This window comes from Megalops cyprinoides, chromosome 3 (assembly GCF_013368585.1).
Source record: "Megalops cyprinoides isolate fMegCyp1 chromosome 3, fMegCyp1.pri, whole genome shotgun sequence".
In the NCBI taxonomy this organism is placed as follows: Eukaryota; Metazoa; Chordata; class Actinopteri; order Elopiformes; family Megalopidae; genus Megalops; species Megalops cyprinoides.
The window spans coordinates 36,534,212-36,557,419 of record NC_050585.1 but is presented as its reverse complement, the minus strand read 5'-3'; the positions used below and the strand labels follow the sequence as shown (position 1 = coordinate 36,557,419).

General features: G+C 42.3%; 1 protein-coding gene across 8 annotated transcripts; it reads left to right on the top strand.

Annotated features, from left to right (window-relative positions):
- Nucleotides 1-21: 21 nt before the first annotated feature.
- Nucleotides 22-16,692, top strand: arfip2b (ADP-ribosylation factor interacting protein 2b). 8 transcript variants are annotated; one of them, XM_036523513.1, is made up of 10 exons: nucleotides 22-288; nucleotides 3,947-4,081; nucleotides 6,883-6,915; nucleotides 9,826-9,922; nucleotides 11,141-11,203; nucleotides 12,538-12,653; nucleotides 13,318-13,539; nucleotides 14,228-14,385; nucleotides 15,882-16,056; nucleotides 16,350-16,692. In XM_036523513.1, the coding sequence occupies exons 2-10, from the start codon at nucleotides 3,983-3,985 to the stop codon at nucleotides 16,503-16,505; spliced, it is 1,119 nt and encodes a 372-aa protein (XP_036379406.1). In that variant the 5' UTR covers nucleotides 22-288; nucleotides 3,947-3,982; the 3' UTR covers nucleotides 16,506-16,692. The 8 variants fall into 8 exon arrangements, with proteins under 8 accessions (XP_036379406.1, XP_036379405.1, XP_036379407.1 ...); XM_036523512.1 differs by having other exon boundaries at nucleotides 9,814-9,922; XM_036523514.1 differs by lacking the exon at nucleotides 6,883-6,915 and having other exon boundaries at nucleotides 9,814-9,922.
- The last annotated feature ends 6,516 nt before the right edge of the window (nucleotides 16,693-23,208 follow it).

Genomic DNA, 23,208 nt, shown 5'->3' with positions numbered 1-23,208 from the left:
GTCAGTTCCGCTCGGCCTTTCCAGAGTGGATTGGAAGGGGGTGGATATACTCGATATTAATACAAACAAGAAACCGGAGGTTGAAGGGGGACATCGGACAGACATGCAATAAAACGACGTAGCCAGCATACAGTAACACGTATCCCTCATTCCGATAGCGTATGTATTTGGCACCAAACTAATTGCATCGAGGTAAAAACAGTTTGCTAGCGAGCGAGAGGACTCGAATACACTAGCTAGCTAGCTAGCCAGCTTGCCGAATAAATTCGGAGGACTGGACTCACACAGGTAAGAACATCATTTGAATATTCGCTAACTAGATAACTGGTGTGCATGGTAATCTGTGTTTTATGTAGCTAGCTTGCTTGCCTTCTTCAACGATGCTTTCAAAATGCTTTCCCATAGTCCCAACAGTTTATGCAGAATTAGACACATCTGCTTAAAGGGCAAAGGAATTTAGCCAATCGCTGCGGTTTTGCGAGTCTGTTTTACTGAATGATGCATAACGGAATTGAAAAGAGTGGGCCTATACGGACAGATAAATCGGCACCGGGCATTCGGACTGTTGTTAGCTGTGTGAATTATTAAATAGCCGGTGATTTTGCCACTAACGAATGCATCGCCAGTCAATGTAAAGTCCTGTAGCTAGCAAGCTAACGCCCTGTCAAAATAAATGGCTAGCTGGCTAGCTAAGCGTACATTGACCATGAAATTAAAATGTGGGTCTCAGAAAACCGTTCATATTCTCGATAACTACAAGATTTGGCCATATGGACAACACACGGACTGCGAATCCGTGCCGTTAAATGTTTTGGTGGTTAAGCAGTCTTTTCACCTGCTGTGCACCTGCCGCTATCGGTGACCTGGCCAACATTACGACCCAGGTGGCGGTAGCAAGCTAGCATGCCGTTGCTACCCAGAAACCAAGCTGAAAAATCTTGCTATTTTAAGACAATCTGTTATTTTAGGCGTGGGTTTTCAACAAAGGGTCACTTATAGCTTGTAGTGGCTACATTTCCTTCATGCCACAGCAGTAAATCTTCGGCTGTATTCCTGCGACCTGACCACAGCACGAGGTCCGTGACGATGACATTCCAATTAGGAGCCAAAAAATCTACCCGTAACTCCAAAGCATTTCATTTTTAATACTGCACTCGTAGCACAAACACAGCCTCGCCTAAACAAATATTTTTAATCGGGGCCTCAGCCCAGCTTGGGTTAGGCGTTGAGAAATAATATTAATCGGAAACAATGTGTTAGGCTGTTAACTTGTTTCAGCCAGTGTACTCACAGAAGCATCAAAGCCTCTTTTCTCAGCCATTTTCACCGTCTCTTGGCAGTGCCAGCCATTCGGATTGTTCTGTTCTAACACGTCGGAAATAACATAGGCCATGCATTTTCCACGTGTATGTGTTATCAGCTGCACATCAATATACCTTGGACCTTACTGTACCTGGTCTGATCCGTTGTTAGACAGGTGGGATTTTGCAAACAGTATGCAAGTATGCCCTCTCTTTCAGTAAATTGATTGTGGACTGAATGGACTGAAACTAATTCCATCCATAATTTGTAATAATTTGCTGTCATTTGTCTTGATGGGAGTGTATAGAGCATTGGGAAATGTTTGTCGGTTACCTGAGCTGTGATTTCTAGGAGACTGGTTTCATTTTTGTTGCAACAGTTTTATCATCAGCATTAAACTTTAAAACAGTAAAAAAAAAAAAAAAAAAACTGAGTGTAGCACAAGCATGTCAAAAGTACTTCTTACATCTAATACCATGATAATGTCTGACCAGCAGAGTACTACATATTTGGTCTTCACATCCCCAGTGTTCCAAGGCCTTAAAATACATGTGGCTCTTTGAAGAAATGAAACCCAGCGAATTTGTGGTTGTGTGTATCAGTCATTTGTATACCAGCAGGCATGGGATGAAATATTGTAATTCTGTGATATCAGAAACTGACAAATTGTTTTGTGGCCTAGACAGTATACTTCAAATCAAATGACCACATAACTTATATTGAAGAACTATTATATTAAAGAAAAGGCTAGAGTGTAATTTCCCTTTTTCCCCAAAAATGTCATGTTAATGGAATTTTTGCTTGCTGTACTTGTTCTTTCCATTAATCTGTGACAGTGCTATGACAAAAAGTACATAATACTAAAGCTATAAAGCGATTACTTCTTATCTGTTTTTCTTATTGGAAAGTTTGCACTCCACTTGTGGTGGTGTTCACTATTACCAAAGATAAAGGAAATTTTCGTACATCATTTTGATATCATCGTGCATTGAGGAACATAAATATTGCAACTGCTCCATTCTAACTGGTAAGTTAGTAAAGAAGAAAACATTTGCCATCTCTTTCTTGAAGTAAGTAGTTGTTGTGGTGAGCCAGCAACTAAACTCTGGTCTGTAATTGTAATGGTCTGTGAAATAAACAAAGGTCTCGAAAGCCAGGTTTTTGAATAGCTCATTCACTGGCTAGCTAGCAAGCTACCATCAGAATTGGTTAGGTAAGCTAGGTACTACTTTCCTTGGTGATTCCATGTAGTCAGTACAACGTGTTAATACCAGTCTCTCTTCTTACTTTATGTAGAGTCTAGCTAAATAGATTTCACCCAAATATGGATCTGTTTCATAAAAGTGATATGGCGCTCAAACCTATGATACAATATGAATATTTTCATGGCTAGGGGTTAGATGTCTTAAGCAAGGGGAGAAAAAGAATATATTTATTTATGTTACATTTTTGTGTTCTTATCTTGTTGGAATATTGTTATGAAATCATTTCATATTTTGAACTCCGTTTTGCCAAATGGATGGTATTATGAGCTGTTTGTATCTCCTGCCTATAAATTAGCCATTTAGGAGTCACTGACATGGTGTGTACTCATTATTTCTAAATATAGCTGTATATTTCCCTGGAGCATTTTTCTCCAAGTTTTTTCCCATAATTTCAAGCTTCAGTTACATACAGATCTATAAATATAATTAAAAAGTAAAGTACTGTTTTATCAACAGACAAAATGCCTTTGCATCCTTGTAAGATTGGCTGCCTTCATGAGCCCACTCTAATAACAGTCACTCCTCATCCAGCCTGTACATTGTGACTTAGATGGCCTGAAGGGCTAGTGTTGTACTTCTGTCTGTGTTCCAGTGCTAACTACATCTTCCATTGTGAGCACATCGATAAGCTGCTTGTTTGCCTGACTCCTTACACAACGGGAGGCAGGCAGAGTGCGGTGTTAAGAGCAGGCATTGTTTAATTCAACAATGTATCGAATGCACGTTAACTCTCCCATTGTCGAAGAGAGCTCTGCACACCTACACTAGCGTAGCAGGCCTGCCACAAGGCCTCTGAAGCGAGTTAACAAATGCTTGTGTTCACCTCAACTAGGTGATAAGAGGTTGCATTGCCGGAGTACCAACATCAGACAGCCAACATTTAGGACGAAGGTTTATTCTCGGTAGACTGAGTGTTGCCATGGCTGGAAAGGTGTCATGACACTGCTACTCGAAAACACCACTTGAGTCATTTTGAACTGAAATGACCCCTGAAGTGAACGAGTCCCCTCTTTCAAATGTGCACTTGAACGAGCCTGTTGGTGGTGGTAATTGAATTCTGCACTGTGTGTAGTGTGGCTTTACATACAGTAGTGCTGTGCAGATGTTGGGGCTAAATCCTACAAAGATGCAGCCCCCATCCATGAAATATTTAAGGCTTTCTTCCCTCATTTACCTGCGTCATGACAGTCCCATCAGAAGGTCAAAATGAGTTTAGCCAAGTGTGTATGAGAAGTCTTGTGAATTATTCAGCATATTTATATTTTGATACCCTTGCAGTTTATTTTCAATATATCTGAAAATGCATTTTCGCTCCCTGAGGTTTGAATATTTCAATGTTTGTGTTTCTGTTGATGGTGGCTCCTTACTGTGGAATAAAGCGCCTCCTCTGAGACGTGAACGAGTGCCTCAACAAAATGACGGACAGCATCATGAGTAAAGCGGCTACCATGGAGATCCCGATCAACAGCAATGGGGACACAGGGAATCTCCCGGAGGATGACAGCCTGGAACAGGTGAGTAATGTGCCCTACCAGCCATGCTGATGCTGGTCAGAGTTTGGGGCCTTACCAGAGGGATTGAAATCTTTGCCCATCTGGACTGCAGTTCAACACGCTGTTTTATGAAATCAAGTACGGCAAAGTGGCTGCACCGATACCTGTGTACAAGTAACAGCCTGGTATCTTTATCAAAATGGCAAAAGGTAAAACAGCGATGATCCAGCATCTGTGTTTTCTACGTGAGAGTGTATGTAAGCCTTTCTAAAATGAACATGAACGTTTGTCCTTGGGGCTCTGGGAATTTGACTGTCAAAAACACCTTCGGTGTTTTGGCCTCTGGTGGAAGTTAAACGGTCTCACACTGAGCTTGTGAAAATGAATTTCACAAAGGACTAGAGACGTGGCTTTTTTTGAATGGCCTATTTGCGTATTTGCTGTGGGATAGGTTTGTTTTGTATGCATATAACCAGTTTGGACTACTAGGTGAGTATAGAAGAGTCCTCTCAAGAGCTCACAGTGTTAAGAGATTCCACTTAATGCAAGCAGTATTCTCAAATGTAAGTATACATGTCTTTTGGGCAAGGGGGGGGGGGGGCAGTGGGAGGTGTTTGAAGGAATGCTCTTTTACTTGTTTTTTGTACAATTCACAAAGAGGGCAGTGTTTTTTTTACATTTTGTTAAGATGTTGCCAGGCTTACCCATAGGAATTTATCTTCACTTTCAGGCCGACATTCCAAGAGGTTGGTGAAGAAATCGTGCATACGTTTTTAAAGCTATGTGAAGCATTTATTGCAACTTACTTTTTAGCTTTAGTGAAGATAAAAGTCCTGATATGTGTACTGGATTGGTGTTGTTGGAAGGCACACCTAGTAAGTCAAACAAAGGGTAGTAGTGGTTGTAGATCCGGGAAGAAAAAACTCTTAGTCACACAGTATGCTGTTTACCAAGTAAAGTTTGTTCTAGTGATGAGCGCAGGGTCTTTTCTGCCTGAAGAATGAATAACCTTTCTTCTGGTCAGCTACGTGTACATATCTTTATCAAGGGGGCTTACATTTAATGGATAGTCCTTTTGTACAGGTGGGTATTGATGAATACAGTTCAATTAAGGTACCTTGCTTAACAGTTAACTGCAGACTCCCAGTTAGGATTCAAACCCGTGCCCTTGTGGTGTGGCACCCTGTTCACTGACCCCCTGCTTTCCACACTGCTGCTCACTGCCTGCCATTATCAAGTGAACAAAACAGCTTGTTTTGGGTCTCCCTTGATTTTTTTTTTTCCAGATGCCAGGGCACTAGCTATTTGATGGTCTTCACTTTAATCTGATTAAAAGCTTTTACAAAAGCTTTGCCAATTTGTGTTTGGGAGGGCAAAAAAAAGGCAAGCGTAGCAGACTGAATATACTTTAATGATGACATTTCATGGGATGTTTCTGTGAAGCCCATGTCTGCGGACGAGACTGAGTCCAAAATGCTTTTGAAATGGTTGGGCCTTTTAATACTCTTGGATTGTCTCATTTGAGCAGTACATTGGCACAGCTGAATTAGTGTTCCGCTGGAGATTCATACTCAGCTCTTTTATCTGAAGTATGTTCTCATAGCCCAAGTGAGACTCGGTGAAGCAATAGGATTCGCATATGTGCTGCATGGAATATTTTCTATGTTTGAGTTGCTGTGGCCCTGAGGTTATCCAAGAGGAGTTGAGCACACAAGACGTGCCTTCCAGCACTCCTCCCAGAGCTGGTGGAAAAGGAGGACAGACATTGGTTAAAGCAGGAAGAAAACAAGTTTCTTGAAGGAAAGAAGCAGGAAGGACATAACTCAGAGGTGGGCCTGTTCCTTTAAATGTAATGAATGTGCCTGTCCATTGAGGAAGTACAGTGTGTGGCTTGTACACAAGGCTGCCTTGACATCCTCCTATCCAGGCTTGAGCTGGAACAAAAGTTGCCTGGGACACAGGGGGTGTGGTGGTGTGTAGTCCTCTCTTGTCCAATCAGGGCAGAGAGAGGCAGCAGGTCACACACCAGTGCAAAGACATTGATTCTGCTCTAGGAACAGGAAGAGAGTTAGAATGTGAGAGTGTACGCAGTAGGTGAGGAACTGACCAAAGAGAAGTAAGAGTTTGAAAAAGGACTCGAAAGCAGCAGCTCACACAGAATACGATTAACTCTCAGCCCCGTCCCAGAAAAGTGGTTGCCATGGCTCATGAATGTGCAGGCCAGGCCTGGAGGCTGTGCAGTGCCTTAAAAAGGCAAGGAGGGTACTGTGGAACAGGGGAGTCAGAGTTGGAGGGTGTGGGTTCAGCAGGCAGGGAAAACCAATAATGCCAGGAGGGAGAAGCCAGGCCTGTGTGTGTGTGTTCATCTTTCCTGAGATGTGAAACCCAAAAATGAGAAAGTGATGTACCAAGAGGCTGGTCTGACCCCTCACACCAGAAATGGAAGCCATTTTTTACCTTTGGTTTTCTGTTAAAATCACAGCCTAGTTATATGTCACCCCCTTCTCTACAAGACCAAAGTGCACTGGTATCAGTCCTCCATTTTCCTCCTCCCAGAAGAAGACTTCATAAAATTTGCACAACAGTTTGTACAGTAGCTATTGTTTGCTGTTCTTTGGGGAAGAGAAAGATGTGATGAGAAGGAACATTTCAATGATTCATTTTGTGTCACAGACATTGTCAAATAGCTCCAAGAATAAGGGGGTTCTTTTGTGTCTTGTCTGATCATTACCAATTTCAGAGTTATGCATTTTCCCTTTTTGTTCCTTGCCTTTTCTGTTACTCCTTGTCTTTTGTTTCTCATTTTTCTCATTTTTATACAGGCTGCACAGATTCAGTGGAGCTTAGATGAGAAGGTATGGAATTGAACAGTGTCCAACATAACACAGGGTCAGGGTGTGTGTGTGTGTGTGTGTATGTGTGTGTGTGTGTGTGTGTGTGTTTGTGTGTGTGTAGATATTTGAATGTGTGTTTATCTGAAAGGTGCATGCAGAAACATACTAACTTTATCAGGAGTTTCAGGATGACTTTCAAAGCTTTTTTTAAAGAATTTTTCTGGTTTTTATCCTCTCTTTTTGTATAAATGTTCAAGAACCATTTTCACTGAGAAAATAGGAAGCTATAGGAAGGACAACCTTAGAGAAAGTGAAGGGAATACTGCTGTTCAGTTGCTCATTTGCGTACAGCACTGAGCTTTCACGCCTGCTTCGATTGGAGTGGATGGTTCAGATGTGGGTTCCCTCACCATTTAATACTGGTGGGAAAGCTTGGTTTGCACCACAACTCACACCAAAACAAGACAAACCCAAATCAAACTAGACAAGGTCATCTCAGATCAGTGGCAAAGAAACAACAGGGCTGTTCCCCCTTAAAGCTGCATGATGTGAAAGCAGTCACTCTTTTTTTCCAAGGGAGCTGACTGGTGATGCATAATGTGTGTATGTATACAAGCTATGTATATGAAATGTGATGGAAAGCATGTGTCATCTGATAAACCTCCTGAAGCTGACACCATACTTCCGATTAATCGGCTTCGGAACTTTCATAACATCCCATCTTTGTGTTCAAAGATGGCTTAGCGGCAGCAAAAAACCAACCAAGGAAAAATGCCCTGGCACCGAGACTTTTCAGTCCAAAGACATCTGCATGGTCGTGTGTGCTAGCTACAGCTCTGGTACTTTGACCACAGAGCGAGAAGCTATTTCTCTACACATCTCTGTTTACAAACAGTAAATTCTGCCACATTAACCTTGCACAAATTCTTTCCTTTTTGTGGCGTGAAACGAAATTAAATTACATTTAGTCTGAAAAGGAAAGAGTTCATTCATAGATTAATGTTGATTCTGAAAGAAGAAATGAACCAGGTGTGAAAGCTGCAGTCCCAGTCACCAGAGATTAGGAAAAGAAAAGAGCTTGGGAAACATCCTGTTGGACTCGTGTGTAGTATTAACCTTTGACATAGAGTAAATAAAGATGTCTCAACATGCTTAGTTTGTCTCGTACTTGTAGTCTAACATTTTCTTTACCAGAATAAAGTTAGATGCTGAAATGGAACTGATGTGTGTGTGTGTGTGTGTGTGTGTGTGTGTGTGTGTGTGTGTGTGAGAGAGAGTCAGTATACACGGGTGTGGATATGTGGACAAACGCATTTAGTGTGAAAATTCTCTTCCTGTGAAGTGTGAGACTCTCCACCAAAATGTGTGTTGTTGTTTGCTAAGTGGAATAAATGCTGTGTCACAGAGCCAAGTACAAAAAAGATATAATTACTCACCTTTGAGAGGCCAAGATAATTTGTCACTACACTTACTCTGTGGTTGACTCACCAAGTTTATTTAAATTCAGTGCAAAGAACATTGCTGCCCTTTTTATAGAAACTCTCATGGTTGAACTTTGTTGCAAGATAAAAAGCTGCTACTATATGATTTTTTGGGATGCTGTGACAGCTTTTGAATAGGTCTTCCTTACATACTTGTACATTATTGAATTGTTATCTGATGCTGTTTCTGAGATGCACGCAGCTCAAGCTGTGATCTTTTTAACTTAACTTCTGTTAATGTAACAGTGGCCATTATTCTAACAAACAATAATGAACTTTTTTCAAAACTTCATCTAAATTAAAGCGTTATGGTTTCTGTAGCTCAAATTCTTAATGACGTAACTAAAAGAAAGATACAAACAAAAAACTTGCTTATATTACTTGATCAAAGTGAAGGACAAAGCCCACCCCTGTGGTTAGATTGAATCATGGTCTCAGTGTCTTCTTATATGTAACTACTAATTGGATGACAGACTCAAATTTTGCAGAGTAAAAAGAATGTCCCCTTCATCTGTCTTGGAGATAAAGTGGCTGGTCAGACTGGTCCTCCAGCATTTCATTGTACAATCATTATTCCAATCGCACCCTGCATCTTCTGCTTTCGAACCCTGCTATAGACAACCAGGCTGCGGTCGCTCTGTTTTATTTGCCTTTGGTTCTGTTTAAACCAAGGCCTCTCTGACCATACACTGAGGTTGTCATGCAGCTTCAGAGCAAATGACCAGTTAATGACTTTTTTTTTTACTCTGCTTTAGTTTTTGTTAATCAATAGTTATAGTTCTTATCAACATAAACAGCATACTGGTTCATCCTCCATCATCATAGTGTAGTTTATTTCATTTTAAACTTCAGCTTTCTAAAGAGTTTCTTTTGTTTCCCCCCCACCTGCACCATTTCATTTGCACTGGCCCATACGTGAGTACTTTGTCCACTTCGTGCATATGGATGTATTCCTGGCTGTAAAAGAATATTGCGACTAACTTCTTGATTTAAAAAGCCTTGTGTGTTCTTCTGCTGCATACACTGTCTGCTCTAGGGCCATTATTACTTCTCTAACACCTAGTGTTGTGGCTGCTTTGTGAAGAGGCAGCTGCATTTGGATGCAAATCAGTATGTTTGAGAAAAACATGATTTTATAATGAATGGAACTATAATTATAAACCACAATTACCTCAACATGGAAGATAGCATTCCCTCTCCTCAAATGATTGATGCAAATCAGTTGCTTGGATCCCTGTATCTAACAAAAGGAAAAATAGTGAGGCTTTCCGCACATAGTGGGTGCACCTAGCATTGAACTAATTACCGGAGGCTTATTGTGCAGATTTCTAAGCTGCCTGAGAGAAGCAGTGAATGGGCCCTTGTTCTCCCTCTCACCCGTGTCCCTGTCTCCCTCTCTCTGTGCTATGCAATGACCAGCATGTCTTTCGTCACTCAGGACCTGCAACAGGTGATGGTGTCGGGGCCCAACCTCAACGAGACCAGCATTGTGTCAGGAGGCTACGGAGGTACTGCAGAGGGGATCATTCCCACCAGCTCCATTAAAGGTAGTCTCACTCCCCATCTCTCTCTTACTTGCTTTTCCCTGCCTTCTCTTTCCTGCTCTGCCCCTTTCTTAATCCCTCTTTCCTTCCCTCCCTTTCCCCTTCTCCCTGTCTTGATTTTTCTCTCTTTTTACCTTCCCTCCCCCCTCTGCTGTTTCCAGACTGTTGAGCGTAGCCGCCCAGCCGGACTTCTTAACATTGCTCAGGCACTTTTCTATTTAACGGGCTGAAGAGGAGGTGGAAGTGTTGAGAGGCCCATCTGTGCGCTGACCCATTTGCCCGGGTGACTATATCTCTGTTTTTTTTTTTTCTTTCTTTTTAGGGCTTTGCTTTTTCTGTCCAGTACAATCATGGAAACAGATGGAGGGAGAGATGAGCAAACTGGTCCTGGCATTATCAGCATAGTTTCTCTGCCTGGACTGCATGCTGGCAGCTATGTAGGCAGGGCCTATCTGAAGCATTGTGTAATTTTCTGGTTCAGTGGCCAAACTACCTTTTCCATGCCACTTTTTCCCATGACTGAACTTAAAACTCCAGACAGTGCTAACTTTCACTGGTTTGAATGCTCTCTACATTTGAGCTTCAAGTGGCATTGTAAAGGGAAGATTACACATTGGAAACCTATGTATGTATATATGTAGGTATTATTATATCAGCAATTATAATAATATATTTCTTGGATGTATATACATGAATACACATGCAGGTAGTAGTATCAATAGAACCATAAACAATACTTATATTATAAAATAAGTATGTGTAAGTATGAGTAAGTGGTGATGTAGTTCATAATGCCACAAATAATAAAAAAAAGTCAAGTCCCTCTCCCAGCAACCCCATTGTCCATAGGATAGAACTGGGTAGTTTTTTTTCTCTGACTCTGGGGGGTCTACAGACAAGAAGGCTTGTGCTTCAAACTAAAGGATTACTTACATTTCAGCGAACAGTACCAAACAGAATAACCCAAGTAATTATTAACCAAAGGACTCTGACCATTGCCTAGAAACCGCTGCGAGATCACGCTGCTGATCGTTCTACCTACAAGGTGCTCATGGCTGCGGAGACACCAGCTTACAGTGCAATTTCCAAGATATTGTTGATATCTATAGAAATTCAGAAAATTCCATTTTCAGGTTTGCTGAGACTGAGGCAGACGTAAGCATGTCTCCCTGTCACCCTGGTCTTTGCTGTCTGTCTGACTGGCGCATGCCCTCTCCCTAGGCCCTGCCATCCGCATCAACGCCGAGCATCTGTGCATCAGGCGCATCTCCGCCCCTGGACAAGGTGGCTCCTTGCACCTTTTACTGAATCACCCCAGTCTCACTTTTCCTTTTCTGTCTCTCTCAACAGATCGGGGGGTGGCTCTTAAATCTCGTCTTTCTTTTCCAGGTTATTGTTGTAAATTGTCTTTGCGGTGGGATGCGCTCATTTCTGTGTGTGACTGTTTCATGGTGTGAAAGACACCTGGATAAGAGTTCAAGTATGCGATAAGTAAAGACTGAGGTTGGGTGGCTTTCTGAATCAGGCAGCATCCTTTGGCCTTATTTTCACTGTCGTCTGTGTGTCTTCCTCCCTCTCCATACTCTGCTAATAGCCTGCTAATTTCCATTTGTTTGTTCATTTAAAATGGATGGCTTGACTATCCGTGTCCTCTTGTGTGAGTAACATCAAATGGCAGAATATTCTAATGGTGCCACCTGTGCCGGCACCAATGTTCCATGCTTCATCTTCATGCCATTCTGCTGTTCATCTTAACATACATCTGTGTTCATCTCTCTTTTTCCTGTCCTCCTCTCCTTCCCCCACCACTGGTCATCCTTCATCCTCTGTGTATCTGGATACCCGTGACTCCTTTTCTCCCTCCATTTCCACCCCTCTTCTGGTCACATCCCCAATTCGGTCCTGGTCCTTTTATTTGTATTTTACCACCTACCTTGATCAATATCCCCCTCCTGATTTCCGACACCTTTACCGATACCTCCCCCCCCCCCCCCCAATTCCTGTCACCTCAAAACACCCATTCCAGACCTGCGTTTGAAGGCCCGGGGGGTTAGCATCCCCCCCAGCCGGACTGCGGCCTGTCGGATAGCCAGCCAGTCAGACGACTTCCCAGGTACCACAGGGCCTCCCCGTCACTTGATGTGTCCGTCACTCTTCCGCATTTCTGCACATGGGTAGTCACATTAACCTGCCTGTCGTGTGAGGGCATGGCAGGGCCTCCCTGACCTAAAGTCAGGTGACAGGCTGTCACTGCGACTGTGCCGGAGCAGTTGAAGTCGGCTCAGCAGCCTGTCTGAAGGGAATACTGTGACTGAAACAAGTTCATTTTCTATTTCAACGATGGTGCTTTTACCCCCAACAAAAAATGAAAAACTGCAGTAACGTGATTAACTAAGATGCCTTGAGGTCACAGGAGTAGGAATAGTAATAAGTGGAAAAAGAAATGCTGGAAATGTGAATAGTTGTCTCTGTGTTCCCACCAGGAGTCTCTCTCACCTGTGCATGTCTTTGGTTGCTGTGACCTTAGTCAGGGTACATTCTCTCACGTCACCTCGCCAGAGATTCTGCACAGTCTCTGGGTACGGACTCTGACTTCTCCATCTCTCTCTCTCTCTCAGGGCCCAGCATGCACCACAGCGGCAGCAGCTCCTCGATGACCGCCGAGGAGGCCTCCAGGGGGGTCGCTGTCGAGAAGTTTGACATCATGAAGAAGTGGGGCCTCAACACCTACAAGGTATTTAGAGGCGCCCACTCTTGCAGACAGCACCTCCCAATTCACATCTCTCACCTCCCTCAAGGACAGCAGCTCCACCTCTGATTAATGTAGTGTGCCAGCCATTCTACCTCTGCAGGTTTGAACAGTAAATCAGTTTGTTTTATAAAAGCAATCTGTAATGCACTTTGAAGGTGAGGTATTCTAGTATCCCAAGTGACGCGAGCTGTACTCTGCTGTCTTCTTGCTTTCTGTGTACTGACTATTTTCATCTTCTTAGTGATACATTTTAGTTTGTTTTTCTATTAAAATGCATGACTTCTGATGTATTTTGGGAAGTATCTTTGGTTACTATGGGAAAAGGAACTTTCCAACACTATGCTTTCTGTACCGAGTCTCACCTTTATGTCTTCTCTTACCCTCTCTGGCTATTCCCCCTCCATCCTTCCTCTTCTGGCTCTCCACACATATACCACTCCGTCCACTTCTTTCTGTTCTCTTCTCCTTTATTATTCCTGCTGCCTCCCTCTCTCTTCCTTTGGGCCATTCCCCCACTATCCTCCTCCATCTGCTTCCACCCCAATTCTGCTCTCTGTCCACCTCCCTCTCTCTCTCTCTCTCTCTCTCTCTCTCTCTCTCTCTCTCCCTCTCTCTATCTCTCTGCTCCCCCGCCGTCCTCCCGCAGTGCACAAAGCAGATGATCTCGGAGCGATTCGGGCGCGGCTCCCGGACGGTGGACCTGGAGCTGGAGGCTCAGATCGACGTCCTGCGGGACACCAAGCGCAAGTACGAGAACGTGCTGCGGCTGGCGCGGGCGCTGACCAACCACTTCTACAGCATGGTGCAGACGCAGCATGCACTGGGGGACACCTTTGCTGACCTCAGCCAGAAGTCTCCAGAGCTGCGGGTAAAGCCCCCTTTCAGTCTCTTCCCCGATTTGCAAAACACTTACAAGCTTCCTGGGGAGGGGGGGAGGGGGGGGGCGTTATTTGTTTGCAGCTTGCAGGGACATATTACATGCTCTACAAAGCATGATTCTGCCCCTCTCGTAAAATGTTCCACCATTTAACAAGAGTACATCCAGCAGCACTGGTTCCGCTCCAGCAACACTTGGCTGTAAACTTTTAAATAATAAAATTCTTTTAAATTTATGCTCTGCAGTCAATTGTAGCCTGGTCAGGCTGAGAGAGAGAAGCCGTTTCTTACAGTCAACTTCAAATAAAGTAAATAATTATAAATACAAAAGAAACACATAGAGATACAGTTTATGCGTGTATTCTTAGATTTCTTGCGACTGTAGATGCTCTTTGCATCTTTGACAAAATAGTGGCCTTAATCCTAGGTTGCTGACTGAATGAAATTGCGAAGGTGAGCGTGAACATCAACGGTCAACAGCATTATTCTGGCCCTTTATGACCTGTTCACAGCCAAGGACATTTTAACATACAGTAGCGTATTGCAAGTAAACCACCTGAAATAATTAAACATGCTGCTGAACTAAAAAGTGTTGGTGTATGCTCCATGAAAACTCCACTTGCCAAAATGCTAATGGATTAACCCTGAAACTTTGTGTGTGTCTGTCCTGCTGATTTTAGGACGAGTTTGGATATAACGCAGAGACACAAAAGCTGTTATGCAAGAATGGGGAGACCCTCCTGGGTGCCATCAACTTCTTTGTGTCTAGCATCAACACGTTGGTCAACAAAACCATGGAGGACACTCTGATGACCATCAAGATGTATGAGAATGCAAGGTAATCTGAAAGGGCACTGCCATTTTCAGGTGCGGCACATTCCCAGGGTGAAGAAGAAACCCCATTTAAGACCTGAATGTTAAAAATGCCCAGGACAATTATTTCTGAATGCTACTATACATATCTGGTAACTCTGTTAACACTCTAGTATCCTGTTCACATTCACAAATTGAGTAGTGAAAGGTCCAGTATAGTCCACTATGGTCCATGGCACAGTCATGTCCCCTGCATCTCCTTAAGAGAAGACAGGCACTGTGTTGTGGCCTGCTACTGGACTCTTTAAAGGCATAACAATGTGTCACCCACAAGGGGGTACCTCCTGTGTTGGTCGCATCAGCATTCACTCACTCTCTCACCATGAAGCAACATAGCAATAATGGATGCTGCTAAAGACGCCGCGGTAATCTACTCAAGAAACCCTCATTCTTCTTCTTTGGTTGTACCTTGAAAGTGGTCATCCACACTGCTGCTAACAGCAAGACAAGTGAGCTGATTCCTGTTTCATCCTGGATTTTTAAGCCCGCTTTATAGGCAAAAAGAGTCATGTTTGTCATATTGCATTAGTCCAGTGTGCAATCTTAAAGGCTGATGCAAGTGGCATACCAATTGGATTGATAGGTGTGCTTGAAGGTTGTCTCACAGTGTACCTAATGAGAAAGTAGATTAGAGAAAGTGATGGTTGTTGCTAAATTCCCTGTGAAGCAAAGGACATCTGTCTGTAAACTGTTCAAATGCTGACAGTGTAAGAATTCAAAGTGTCTGTTATGTTGCTTAATGTCACAGTGTATACTTATTAACATGCTTTGTGATACCTTGTATTGGATCAGTGAGTATTACAATGTGTGGCTCTTACAAAGGCAAACATCATTGACTCCTCCCCCCAGTCATGAAATAAGTCTGATAATCTGCACTGGTAAATACTGCTATGTTGACAACCATGAAACAGTACCCTCCCAGTTGCAATTGATCTGCAACTGAGTTGGCTACTTTGGTTTAGTAGTGAAAAATGATTTTATATTGCCATGTGATGTTGCATTGGAAAGACAGTCAAGTGGTATATAGTTTAAAAGGAGCATGGATTTGAGTACAAAAGGGATCCAGCTCAAGGTCTGACCTCAATATCTGATGCAAGCTACTGAATATGCAACTTGAAGTAGAGGTAATAATTGTAACCAGTGTTAATTGGCAATGTATTATGAATGATTGAGATGGAGTCCTTGTACTCTCTGCCGGAGTCTCGGTGTTGTGTGACATTGTAGCCGCTCATGTCTGAATATTGATATTATCCTGTAGGTCCAAGCTGACACAATCCACCCCTCTTGAGTTGCAGTGCTGTCAGTCACCTCTGTACACCTCAGGAAACATGATCATTTTTCAGAACGTGCGGTGGCTAGCATAAATTAATAATCAAATTCAAATGAAAATGTTTCCACGCTGGCCTGCTGAGTTTAATGACGGGGTCGCCCTCCCCCCCTCCCCCCTCCTGTTTGTCCCAGACTGGAGTTTGACGCGTACCGTGCGGACCTGGAGGAGCTGAACATGGGTCCCCGCGACGCCGCCACACTGGCCCGCATCGAGATGGCGCAGCAGGAGTACCAGGTCCACAAGGACAAGTACGAGAGGCTGCGCAACGACGTCACCATCAAGCTCAAGTTCCTGGAGGAGAACAAGGTGCACAGACCAGCCTTACACCCTGCCCCCTTTGCTCCAAATTTTTTTGTTACTACATTATTCTATGCCACTATGATATTAATCATTATTATACATTATGATGATATTGTCATTAATATGGAATATTATATCATTGATTCTGTCGTGACTTTCTGTAAAATGCAGAGGACACAAGTGGGTTCTTTTTATTACTGTTGGAGAAATTCTGCCTATTCTTTCTGAGATTATCAGACTCGTGCTGTGGGGCCTGTCAATTAATGGGCCTGTTTTGGGGGCCGTTTTTATTTTGATAGGTAAAAGTGATGCACAAACAGCTCCTCCTGTTCCACAACGCCATCTCTGCCTACTTCGCTGGCAACCAGCAGCAGCTGGAGCAGACCCTGAAGCAGTTCAACATCAAGCTGAAGCCCCCAGGTGCGGACAAACCCTCCTGGCTGGAGGAGCAGTGAAGACTCCCCCTCCTCCCGTCGGTCTCTGGAGGACTGGATGGACGGAGAGAAGGAAGGACAGAGGGGGGTGGACGCGGACAGGGCATGACGCAGCAGCGGGAGAGGCCAGTGATTGTTCGCGGAGCAGGAGAGAGAGAAGAGCTCACGGTGTCCTCCTCTTTCTCTGCCCCCTCGTCTCTCTCCTTTCTCTCTCTCTCTTCCCCTCTCTCTCCATCTCTCTCACGGAAATCCCTCTCTGTCTTTGTGTTTATAAGAACTCTGGATGTTTTAGTCACGTAAAAAAGAAACACCAATGTTCCTTTCCATGTAGGACTCACCCTACATGGAAAAAAGGCCCTTTTTTAAGTCAACAATGTTAAACCAACGAAGAAGAGAAACATTAGCCCCCACCTGGTACAGACATCTGAGCCAGGAGCCGAATTTCAGACCAGAGGATTATCTGCTGCCATCTAGCCTTCGGCTAGCTTCTAGCCTTTTTGCTTCAGACAAGCAAGGAAATCCCTACAGAAGATTTTTCTCCTGAGAAGTGGTGGAGTATTTTACTGCTGATTGGTTTCCCCTGTGCATTATTTAATTACTCCAATTTGCCAGTGCATCTTAATTTGGCTTCTGTTAACTACACATATGAAGAAATTGTCAAAAAATGAATCAACAGGTGCTGAAGTCAGTCCTCAATGATGAACAAGAAAAAGATATGGTGGAAAACCCAGACTGACATTGAATGAGTGGGAGTGGCTTTTAAAATAAGAACAGCAGATATTATTCTATTTATTTTTATTTATTGACTATTTTATTTTTTCTCCAGTGGGAATGGAATCCATATCGGTACTCTTTTTTTACCTTTAGTGATATGTGGACCATGTGGTGTTTTATTTGTACTACTGCCATTATGACACCAGGTAATATTTGGACAATTAACGCTGTAGTTCTAAGGAAAGGAACAGGATCCAGTTCACTCCAGTGCACCTGATAGCAAGGAAAGGAAAGTGGTTGCTTCAGCCATAGGCAAACATACTTTTTATTCCTCAACCAAAGCAGCTCACAGCATTGAGAGGACTGTTCAGTAATGAAGTTACTCCGAATTAAAATTGATCTCCATGAAAATTCCAGAACATAAACTGGCCCCATTTAAATATAAGATATTTAAATATAAGATGTCTGCTGTATAGTGTGCATTTTACAATTGTTTTTGCAGTGCTTTGACTGGGTTTAATTTGCAGGCCAGTTACATTTAACAGAAGAGAAATGTAAAACGTCTGGCCTGATGTTAAATGGCAGCTCTCACAGGTCAAGCCATTGGTTTGGTTGATGGGTCAAGCTCATTTCATCTTTGATAAATTTCCTCATTTCTTTGTGCCTGTGAGATGCAAGAAAGAATGGCGTTGTTTCAGTATGCACTAATGAGACAACAGAAGCCTGTTAAGCTACTGTCTTCCTTCTGTGCGGGAAGCAAGCCTTTCAGTCCATTCATTTTACCCTGGGTAATGTTGTGTTTGTACAGAGATACAAAAACAATGGCGTTGAGATACAGAGTATCAGAGGGCCAGGTTAACCGTTATCTTTTTGTGGACCTTAGAATGTTTCACGAAGGGACTCTTGATTGAGACTGTTAATGTTCAGACTGACGTTTTTTGGAAGGTGGGTGTCATAAACCCCAACTCACAGCAACAGCTGTTCTTTTTTTCCACCCATTGGGCACCAGGGTTACTGGGTCAAATGCTTTCTTAAGAGCACCCTGCATAGATACAGCCATGCTTAGGACTCTGGTGACCAGACACCAGACTGAGCTCTGTTTAATTTATGATGGCTCTCCCCAGTGTCCTCAAGGATATCAAGAATATCAAGGGTGGATTTCAGTGTGAATTAAACATCAAGCACCATTCATGTGTGCTCACTTTGTCCTTGGCACTGTCACTTCTCCAAAGAAACAGGATCAGATTTATTCACACTCCAGCAGTCAGCGTTATGTGCATACTTCTTTGGCTTTGAGGACACAGAGGAGGTGGTGCTTGTGGTCTTCACGGGGTTCAGCGACTTCTTTGGAGGGATTTTTTTGGCTGCTCCTCCTCACAGAATGTCTCCAGCATCTTGAGATTTCTTGTTTTGTCACTTGTGAACAACTGTCTGGAGTTTGCACCATAAATATCTCATTAAATTGTAGCATGGAAACAACCCAAAATGCCATTTTTTTCCACTTAACTATTTCTTTGTAGACTTCCATTTGTGCTTTGTATCATTAAAAATACTGTATTACCCGTTTTCAACCTCTCAAGCCAATAAAAATAACTTCACTGAATACTTACAAAGGCATGGGGAACAGTGTGTAAAACACTCCTAAAGCCAAACACGTCTACCTCTATATTTCACAGAGGGGATGAAGTTCTCTGAACACCCGTTTCACCTTTCCTGTGCCATGCATTTTACCACTGTAGAAACTCAGAAGAGCCATCTCCTTTGCAACTAAATGTACACTCAATGTACAAATGGTAGTTAGTTGACAAGTTCCCAAGTTCCCCATAGCCTTAAATTTTTTAAAAGGGGTCACAATCATCTAAACTCTTTCTTTCTGGAATAGCAATCACGCAATTTGAGTTCAGTGACATTGAAAATTACCTACAAATTTAAGATGGTTCCGTGACTTAAACCATACCATGATGATGAATGCTACTAAATGGATTGCTTCTGGATATAGGCTAAGCTTTTATTATACCCAGTTCATACACAGACATTGAAAGTTTCTTTAAAGTTCCAGAAGGTTCTGTTCATTTCCAAAACACAGACAATTGGGGCAGGATGACATTTAAAGATTTATTTTTTGATAATGATATGGTGTGAATACATATGATTGAGTTTTTAATGATCGCTTTTTTAAAACATGCAGTTATCAATGTTCTTTGCATAGTGTTGACAAAATACTGAATTACACACAATTCCTCTGTGTCAGAGAACTGTACAAAGTGCAAGGACTAATGGGGAAAATACAGTACAAAGCAAGCTAAAGAATTGGCTTTCATGAAATCATTCAAACTCCCTGCTCTCATTTAGCCGATACCTGTCTCCAGGGGGAATTGCTGTAATGAAGACAATTTTGAAGGCTCAATGAAGCCTCACATTGATGTTTTCTTCCTGAAACTGACATTGAAGGTAGGAGGAAATGTGCTCACGCTAGTGTACCGTAAGCACAGTACAACTGGGAAATAAGCACTGCTGTCTGGCACAGACCTTCATAAGGTGTTATGTGTAATTCAGTTACTTTCTTTGCCTTCATTTTGGCTGAAGGGATTGTTTCATGGTTTCTTTGCGTCCCTTGGAAAAAGTGAAATGAAATTGTTATAAGTGTTAAATGACAATAAGATGTACACAAGATAAATGCCCAGTGTTTTTAGGATGCACTATCATGTCTGCTTGGTATGAAGCAATACTGAATATAACGCGCCCATATTCACATATTCTTAAAATTTTTACCAAGTGGCCCATGTGCCTGGTATATGTACATGGCAGGAGTCCGTGATGTAAGCAGTACATATCAGTCTGTGTATTGGCTGCCTGTGCCTGAAACCTACAATCGCTGGTAGTTCTTCCAAGCCTTTTGTGAACTAAAATGTTTGGAATTACACTACAAGAAATGGTGTGAGCCTTCCAGATACTTATTTGCATGATTTAACCTCGCTAGTGTCCCTGTTCTTATAACGGTTAGAGATGTACACCGTCTTTGCTTCATCTGGGTAGGCTACAGCGGTTTGATGTCCAACTGTTGTGTTCTCTTGGCGTGCTCAAAAAGCCTCTGAATGGTCACATATTGGGGACTGGAATACTTTGTAAGAGATGGATGAAGGATCTGAGGCTAGGCAGTGGAGAAAATTATTTTTGATGTCTGAAACTCAACACTGTCTCCTCAGCATTGATAACTTGGACCCTTGAAAGGCCACTCCCTGCTGATGGATGCTATTGTCATTTCATGAAGGATGAAAAGAGACTCTATAAAGCTGATGTTTACCCCCGTGGTCTTCTCCTGAACTGAACTGACACTCCTGTGTGCCTCCCTTTGAGCTGTACCAGCTAAAAGTGTAATTCCCAACACCACCAAATCCAGCTGTCTTCTGACACTCCCCAAACACCAGGAATGATTGATTCTGATATGAGTACACCAATCTAATGCTTTCTGTTATTAATTGAAGAAAAAAAAACATGTAAATTGGTTGGAAAAAAAGTGTGATAGATTTCAAGTCACTCCTTGAGTAGTGCTAGTTCTTAGATGAAACAATGAGAGGTTTATATATGAAATATTATTTGCGTACAATCAATATTTTTTAGGCTGCTCTGTGATATTGTAGTGTATGAATGACTGTATATATGTAATGATATTTAAGAGGATGAAAAATGAAAGTGATGTCTGAAGTTTATGTTGATATTTGCCATTATTCTTGACTTGACCAGACCCTTGGAATATGGCAACTCCTAGAACACAAAATGAGATTAAAAAAGGTCTTTTCAAAAATTTGTGTCCTGGTGTCTTATTGAAAAAGTGTTTTTTTTTTATCTTGTTGTGTTCTATCCTCATTGTCACCATGCTTTCTTGACTTCAGAGGCCCCCAAACAAGTAGCTGGTTATCTGAGCATTCAGTCATGCACTACCAACATTGGCCACATGAGGGAGGGGATGACTCCTGGTGTCAGCCTGGGCAGGAACAGTTTAAACACGCTTACAGTTAGCAGAGTACCCATGATTGCCTTGATCAGCTCAGGCAAAAGCCATTTAGTAGTGCTTGGAAAAAAGGCCCAATCACGTCTCAGGGAATCACTTGAGCTGGGAATTTCACTTGACCTATAGCAATGACTTGATTTCATTTTCATGCGTTTCCACCTTATGGGTGAACTATTATTATCAATGTCTTAAACCTCTGTAAGTGTAATCTATGAGTGATTTTATGTATTTTGATCCACAGAGATGAAACCCTTAATCTCACAGATCTGCATAGTGGAGCAATTTAAGAGGATAACACAAGAATGTAAAAGATAAATTCTGGTCAAAATCTCTTTTTTTATCAAAATGTCTGATACATTTGTTTAAAGTGATGCTATATGAATGATTTTTTTTTCATCTTTTGTAGATCATGTTTTACTATGTGTATGTCTGCTCCCTCTTACAGCAAAGCTCAGTGAGGCCTTGGCCCTGGTTCAGTCTTCAGTATTTTGGAGGGTGATTCAAACTTGAGCTAACAGCACCTTGGAAACTGTATTACAGCATAGGTTATCTGTTTCATACGCTTTACGCAACATATAAAATTATATTTTATGGCTGATGTAACCCTTTAACATCCTCTGCCAAGCAAAGGATGTATGTTGGTTCCAGCCTGGATCTGGGTGAGAAACAACCATCGTGTTTCCTCACATCAGAGGCTGCTCTTTTATGAAAGTGGCCCTCTGACTGCTGATTTCTTATTGGCTGTCTTGAAATGGTCGCTGGGGCCAAAGCTATGTTACCTTACTTGCAAATGCTTGTCTTGACATTTGCTTTTTCCAGGTAAGACTGGTGGGAATGTCTATGTTTTAAATCAGTTTTTGAATACATTTTGAATACCTAACAAGGCAAGGAAAACATAGTAAATCTGCGGTTTATTATTTATCGTTTTTAAATGATTCAATTGCTTTACTATTACGTTTTCATAACTAAATTTTAGTGTAAATGAACCTATATTAAGTTGTAGTGTTTTTATTGATGTGTATATTCGCTTTGCTAATCTTCCATCAGTGTGCGTGACAACGTTTCTTTTAGCGGCAATGTGTAGGCTAACCTGTAGATTTAGGAAGTGCACGGGTTAATTACTTTCCCTGTGTCTCGTGCGCAGGTGAGTTGGTACATTCGATAGAAGGCGGGGCTGAGCGCCGCGGTAAAGGAGGCATGGTTTGAGCAAGGCAGCTGAGCGTGTTTGGCGCTTGCCGGCGAAGATGGGCTGCTTCTAAATGAGCAACAATTTCATTTTTTAACCATCGCGGCACCGTGGGTTCGAACTGGTACGATACACACATATATATGTATTTTTGTAGTTGACTATTGTACATGACTTATTTTGTATAGGTGTATCGACAGTTTGTAGGATATAGCTTCTCTGTTTTGCATTTCAAGTTATCGGTCTATGTGCACCCAAGGTCCATAGCCTCTACGGCTTCGCTTTACGCAGGTCGTATCGTCATTTTTCACCATCTGTGTTTGTTGAGTGTTTTAATGGTTGTGATGAGGGAACAATCCACAGGAACGGGATGTTATAAAGTTCCTCAAACTTTTTTTACGTTACACAATAGTTAACAATAGTACCGCATTTTCTATAATCCTAACTGAAATTCAGAGAGCGAGGGTGTCTAATCGAAATTTGATTTTGTGTTTGCTATTCCAGTTGTTCAGCTGCCAACAATCGTGCAGCGCTTGTTCATGTAAGTGCGCTTCAAAATGTACGGTTTTGTAGGGCCATGCTATTTTCCGACTGGGGGACAATCTGTAAACATCCAGAAATTTAGCGTGGGTGTATTACAGCTTTGCATTTATGATCTTTTATAAACGTTTCTGTTAGAAATGGGTATGTATGCCCCCCACCCTTTGTGAGACAGAGAGTGTATGTGCATGAATACAAGTTCTTTTCCGAGACTGTCAGTTGCAACAGACATCAAATAAATGACATTTTAAGACTTTATCTGATTGAATACA

What these genes read in the sequence shown, in the direction of transcription:
- arfip2b (XM_036523512.1), top strand. Translation starts at nt 3,983, where the DNA reads ATGACGGACAGCATCATGAGTAAAGCGGCTACCATGGAGATCCCGATC. An exon ending in AGGATGACAGCCTGGAACAG is followed by an intron (nt 4,082 to 6,882) that starts GTGAGTAATGTG and finishes ATTTTTATACAG; the next exon opens with GCTGCACAGATTCAGTGGAG. An exon ending in TCCCACCAGCTCCATTAAAG is followed by an intron (nt 9,923 to 11,140) that starts GTAGTCTCACTC and finishes CCCTCTCCCTAG; the next exon opens with GCCCTGCCATCCGCATCAAC.